At 41.5% G+C, this 6,443-nt stretch overlaps 1 protein-coding gene across 1 annotated transcript; it reads right to left on the bottom strand.

Moving 5' to 3' along the window:
- Positions 1–4,527: 4,527 nt before the first annotated feature.
- On the bottom strand, positions 4,528–5,045 carry MRPS6 (mitochondrial ribosomal protein S6). Its single transcript, XM_077151723.1, has one exon. It carries the CDS (start codon positions 5,023–5,025, stop codon positions 4,528–4,530), a length of 498 nt encoding a protein of 165 aa, XP_077007838.1. The 5' UTR covers positions 5,026–5,045.
- Positions 5,046–6,443: the final 1,398 nt, after the last annotated feature.

The raw sequence follows: 6,443 nt of genomic DNA, 5'->3' as shown, positions 1-6,443 counted from the left end.
TGAGTAGTGTGGGAGTGTGCAGTCCCAGCCTGGGTTAAGTTTCCCTACTGTTCTTAAGAACCACTTCTCACATCTCTATTCTCAGCCGTCAGTTTTATCCTTGTTAACAGGAAGGTTTCTCTTATTCCACTTGTTCCCATGCACCTAGTGGGAGGCAAGTACTTCAGACAGCCTTCATCCCCCAGGGTGCCAAAGCCATTCCAGGATTACAGAACTGAAGAATCCTTATGTCTTCCCCATGCCATGGGGTATTTCAATGGTGATAGTGCTCTTTGCACCAAACTTTTTGTAAAAGAAGCACCTATTACCACTTCCAGGTTAGGCATCCTACCTAAGAATTGTCAACCCATTTGGGTCTGCCAAAAAAAGACCAAACTTAAAGAGGCAGTGGATGGAACTTCTCTTAATCACATAGAGAAGAGACAAAGCATGACAGCTCCATGAATGGACATCAGTCCCCCATGGCCAGCAGGTCCCCTCTGAAGCCACAGGGAGATAGTTTACATGTATACTCTTTCTTATGTACTGTAGGTAAAGGATCTTTCTACCTGCAGGAACCTATATAGGAATGTAGGGGGGTCACGTGACATAAAATGCATCTATATAGCAAAGGAGTCTCCAGTCAGTGTTTATATATGCTCTAAGCAAAAGGGTCACGAATGAGCCAGCAGGCCACTGTCTGCAAGGCCATGTGTATTTATCTCCAGCCACTCCCAAGAAGGGAGCAAACCCACATTTATCCTCCTATTCCAGGTCCTAGGTTGACATATTTTTCCTAAGCACCGTAATTATATATGGGTCTCAGGAAAAGGTGGCTAGTTATCCTTGGACTAATCCTTCCACAGGAAAAAAAACAACATGGCAAGAAGACAAGCAAGAAGAATCTACTTGAGTCTGGTGATAATTCTTTCAGAAAAGAAACTGAAGCTCCTAAGCTTCCTCAGGATTACATTTCCCTTGGAAATCTCTAACCTCCTGAGTTGCTAGAAGAATTGTATTTATATGTCTCAATATATTTATGATCCATTTATGAAATGGATAAACCATATATGCATTGTTTTACAACTTTCTCATAAGTGGAAAATTCCAAGCATCTCTGGGAATCCACAGAGGAACACAAACATAGCATTGAGTGGATTTCTGTCTTAAGTCTGAGATGGCAGTTGTCAGGAGATAGAATTGACTTGGACTATTCAAGACTATGCTATACAATCAACATATTTTTCTTCTTGTAAAATTTTATCTTTATGCATATGCTTTGCGTTTTTTACTTCATTATTCTACAGTTGACAAATACTACTCTTCAATAAATGTAGTAGAATGTGTGTTTGGTGTTGGAGATTATGCATGAGTTATTTTTCTGCATCATATGGGATGGCTACCGGCCATTGAAATCTTTCTGTTTCAATATCCTTCACCCATTTTCACAAACACTCTTTCTAATTAACAGGTATCTTCTCTGTTTAGAGGCTCCCCAAGAAAATGCTGATTGTCCCCAAATCCTGAAAATACAGTTATCAGCATATAAGGTATACTATAGCTTTAATATCAATGTTTCTCTATATTATCTATAGCGTGAGCAGCAGTCTCCCAAGAAAGGATAAAAGTAGCCATAAGCAAGGAGACTCGGGAGTAGGAAGCAGCAGAACTGATGAACTACAGATTGGAAACAATATCCCTTCAACCCGTACAATGTGGTTTTAGAGCCCATATTAGGTCTGGGATGAAATAATCAAAATGTTGTCACATTACCCCCTGAAAATATTAGTCTGAGTATGACAGTGCCAGGGAAGACTTAACTGAGAGACAGAGGAACCATTAGCAAGACATTGGAAGTCTAAATACCCAGGGTTTGTAGGACAACTGAACACCATCAAGAAACTCAGCTATTTAAATGAGGAATACAACATAAAGGTTATATTTTCAGCTATGGTCACAAATACCACAAAATGTCTCAGTCGAAGCAAATATATTTGTTCATGGTTTGTGGGCTAGAATTGCAATACTTAGGTATCAGGTGATTCTCCCTGAAGACCATGGCATTCTGGTGCTAGGTGCTGGTGATCATTGGGTAGTTGGATTTCCAGTCACATGGTAATGTTCATGTCAGTGTATTCTGTTCTGGGTTCCATTGACTTCCATCTAGTTTCTACACCACATAGCTCTGATTAAAGCCTCCATTAATAAAATTAAGCTACAACATCATTCAGCTGGGTCACCCTTTAACTAAAAATAGCATCTTCAGTAAATCCAATTTACAATTGGCTCACCCCTTGTGCTACTTTGAAACTGCTGTGTACCTCAAGATAGCCATGTTCTTCTAATCCAACCTTTTGGGACCAGACTTATTGTTTATAATGGAAACTTTGATTAGATTTTTCCAGTTGGGGGTGTGACTCTGCCTATTGAAGGTGAGTCTTGATTAGTGTTCTGGAGTCCTTTGAAGGAATAGACATTTTGGAGAAAGTGCAATTGCCTCAGGTGACATAGAAGCAGACATTTGGAAATACTTGGAGAAGCAACTTAAGCATGGACATTTGGATATGCTTGGAGTGCCAACAGAGCAAGCACCTATACGTGGACATTGGGAGATGCAGAGACCAGCAGATGTCACCATGTACCCTCTCATGAGATGCTAAACAAACCAGAAGCCAGAAGGAGCCTGTGCCAGTTTGAATCTGTTGTGTACCCCAGAAAAGCCAAGTTCTTTAATCCCAATTCAGTATTGTTGGGTGGGAGCTTTTTGATTGTTTCCACAGAGATGTGACTCTATCATTCAAGGTGGAGTTGCTTACTGGAACCCTTTAAGAGGTAACCATTTTGGGAAAAGCTTTAGAGCCACAAGAACTGACAAAACCAACAGAATTGGCAAAGCCCTGGGCAAGCCATTGACGAAGAATGGAGAGAAAGCTAGCAGACATCACCATGTGCCTTTCCAGCTGAGAGAGAAACCCTGAACATTGGCCTTCTTGAACCCAGGTATCTTTACCTGGATGCCTTTGATTGGACATTTTTATAGACTTGCTTTAATTTGGACATTTTCGTGGCCTTAGAATTGTAACTTACAACTTAATAAAATCCCCTTTTAAAAAGCCAATCTGTTTCTGGTATATTGCATTCTGGCAGCTTTAGCAAACTAAACCAAATTTGGAAGGGACCATTGGTAGAAATATGAATGCTAAATATACTTCCAATGAAGCCTTAGAAATGATATATGTGTTGTTGCAAAATGAGAGGAAGGCAATCCTTGTTTCAAAATGGCAGATAATTTGGCAAAATTAATGCTGATATTGTATGAAAGATAGAATTTGAGAGTGATGAACTTAGATATTTAGCATAAGAAATTTCCAAACTAAATGTGGAAATAGACCCTGGTTTCTCCTTGTAGCTTATAGTAAAATATGATAGGAAAGAGGTAAGCTGAAAACTGAACTCTTGGGTACAAAGATACCAGACATTAATGGTCTTGAAAATTCTGGACTTTTGAAAAGTGAGACCCCACAGATATAGGGCCCCATGTGACGATTTAATGAAACATGGAACCAGTCAGCAATGTCAGGATGAGCTCTTATCCAGAAAAGGATTTGTGGAGAGTCCTATTGTCTTATGGCTTTGATCCTGTGTGCTGCATGGAAAACTGACAAGTTTTTAGTTAAATCAATATAAACGGAACTACTGCCAGTCTGGACTAAATGGGACAGAAGAGGTACAGACTGTAGGAAAATGTCCTTAAAGGTAAAACTGTGGAAGCTAAGGTCTGGAGCCAGGAAATCCAGGCCAGAAGAGCAGACCCACCCATCCACATGTAAAGGGTGCATTTGCCTTGAAGGCAGAGAGTGAGCCTTCCACCTCAATGTTCATGAAGATTTTCAGTGCCCCTATCTTTGTAGAGTGTGGGGCACATAAAGCCCTATCTCCAGTTTATGTCTGGCTGCCACGTCATTGTTCTAGATGGGTTGAATGTGTGTTCAGGAGATGGAAGAGACTCTGGGTGCCATCAAGATGCTTAGGGTGGAGCCAAGAGAAAGGTGGTCTCCCTGATGTGGCTGATGTTGCAACCCTCATCGCAGTGTTTGGAGAGAACAGGGCCTCTGCATAAGCCCTGAGAAATGGTGTAATTGCTGCTGATTAATGACACATTACTGTCACACTTTGAAATCTAATGGAGTTTTTCCTGTAGGCTTTCAGAACTGTTTGGGTCCATTGACCCCTGTCTTCTTTGGCCCCGGTTCACATCTCCTGCTCTTTGGCCATTTCACATCCATAAACCTGGCTCAAGTTTTTTTTTTTTTTTTTTGGCTTTAAATTTTTATTTTTGCACAGTTATACAGTCTGAATGACTAGCTTGCAATCCAAGTCAGTTTTAATAAGTTTAGCACTACAAAATTACTGTTGTAAGGCAAAAAGTCCTCACTGACAAATTAAATTAATGAAAACAAAATCAAGAATGATGGCTGGTGCCAGAGACTGCAGAGCGTCTTAAAGCTAACTGTTTCCCCATCTCTTACAGCAAAGGGGATCAAGGAGCTAAAAACATCTTAGAAGAATCAAATGGCACCTGCAATACACTCCCATATACAGGATGAGGTTATAAACAATTAATGCATGGTGCTCAAAAGTGAGAGAAGTAAAAATAAGGTTAAAATCAGGTGAATCAATCTTCTTTCTGTGATATAATTTTTCTTCTAGAGGGACTGGGACAATCCCTTCACACTCTTTTACTTCCTGGGTTAGTGGGTGTTTGATGATATTTGGTCTAATCACATCAATGTCTCGAGACAAGTACTCCATTACGCTTTCCACAGTTGTTGTTGGTGCATAAAAATCCACCAAGAAATACCCTCCTCTGCTGTGCTGCTGGTTGTGGGAGGAGATCCTGTAAGGAAGTGCTTGCTCACCCAGATTTTCCAGGTTCCTCACTATTGCTCCTCTGTCCATCAGGGCTTCTATCGTGCGTTTCAAAGCAGCAGCAGTCTCTGGCCGCTGCATGGCTTTTAGGATCAAAGCCAGCTCGTAGCGGGGCATATGCCCGAATGCGCTGTTGGACAGCGCGTTGGACAGCGACACACTGACGGCGGGAACGCGGAAGCCCTGACTAGCTACTACACAGGAAGGTTCCCGGGCAGCGAAAGCCCTGGCTCAAGTTTTTGTGCACTGTTTTACCTTATTCGATCATGGCCTCCCATGGCCCCCACTTACTAGCCCTATCCACTCTCCTTATAGTCTCCCCACAACAGTTGCCTCAGTTCACCCCCAGTAGCTTTGTTTGCCCTCTCGCTCGCAAGTTTCTTTCATTTCCACTTCTTTCCCAAGCAGGCTCGCCCCTATCTCTCTGCCTTTCGTGAAAATCCTCTTTCCTGCTTCTTGCCTCAGCTCCATCCCACAAGGTGAACAGGTTCATCCTGCATCCCTTAGTTTGTGCCATTCATTCAGCATACCCCTCTCTTCTCTAGCTCCTGCCCCAGGACCCTGATCCTCCCCTGCCTCAGTTCACTTCCTATAGGTTGTTCCCTCCTCTGGCCTTAATAGTAGCTCTAGGTCCTCTGTTCACTTCAGATCAATCATCTTCCCCTGACCCCATTAATTGCCTTATGTTCCCAGACCCTCTCACTTTTCTGCTCCTTCCTACACCCTTAGCTCATATGGCCCCTCTCCCTAATTTCACTATGGGTCTCTTATCCCCTCCCAACACAATGCTCTTAGAACTAGCAGTATACTGCTGAGTTACTTCCAAAAGAAATCCTTCCATATGGTCTCAAAACACATGGGAAAGAACGTTCATAGCAGCACTATTTATAATAGCTAAAGACTCTAGTATTCAAATGTGCTTGTTAACAGTAGATTGGATAAATAGGGAATAAATAATGTTATCCAGCAACATGAAGATATGACCAACAAATAAATAACTGGTAGGGATTTCACAGGCAAAAATAGCCAAGAGCATATATTCTGCTGATTCATTACTTAGACAACATGAATCTGCTCATATGTGCTGTGGGAAGGATTATTTATAAAGTCTGAATGAGAGCACAGCAGTGGCTTGGGAGGTGCTAGCAATGTGTTTCCTAATCGGTACCAGTTGTAGTGGCTTTACTTTTGTAAATCTTTATCAAGAATTTGTTTATTCTATTTCAATACAAGTGTTTGAAAAAGAGGAAACATTTTTCAAAGTGAGTTAATTCATTGGCAACAAATGTTTATATGAATCATTGTAGCATCTCTGACTATTAGCTGAAACCATTCAGCTTTCACTGTAATGGCACCAAGATTGACACAGGACTAAAAATCCCTGCAGAACTGACCATGGTACCTGGCATTCACATCTAGTTGAACAAGTCGCTAAGATCATAAAAAGCAAGCATTAATACTCACCCTTGATTCGTTTCCCTAGCATGGATCTTCAGAGTTGTGCCAGTGTCTTTGTTGGCTGTTTCACCTATTTT

This window comes from Tamandua tetradactyla, chromosome 3, assembly GCF_023851605.1.
Source record: "Tamandua tetradactyla isolate mTamTet1 chromosome 3, mTamTet1.pri, whole genome shotgun sequence".
Classification (NCBI taxonomy): Eukaryota; Metazoa; Chordata; class Mammalia; order Pilosa; family Myrmecophagidae; genus Tamandua; species Tamandua tetradactyla.
This window is presented reverse-complemented; position numbering and strand designations above follow the sequence as displayed.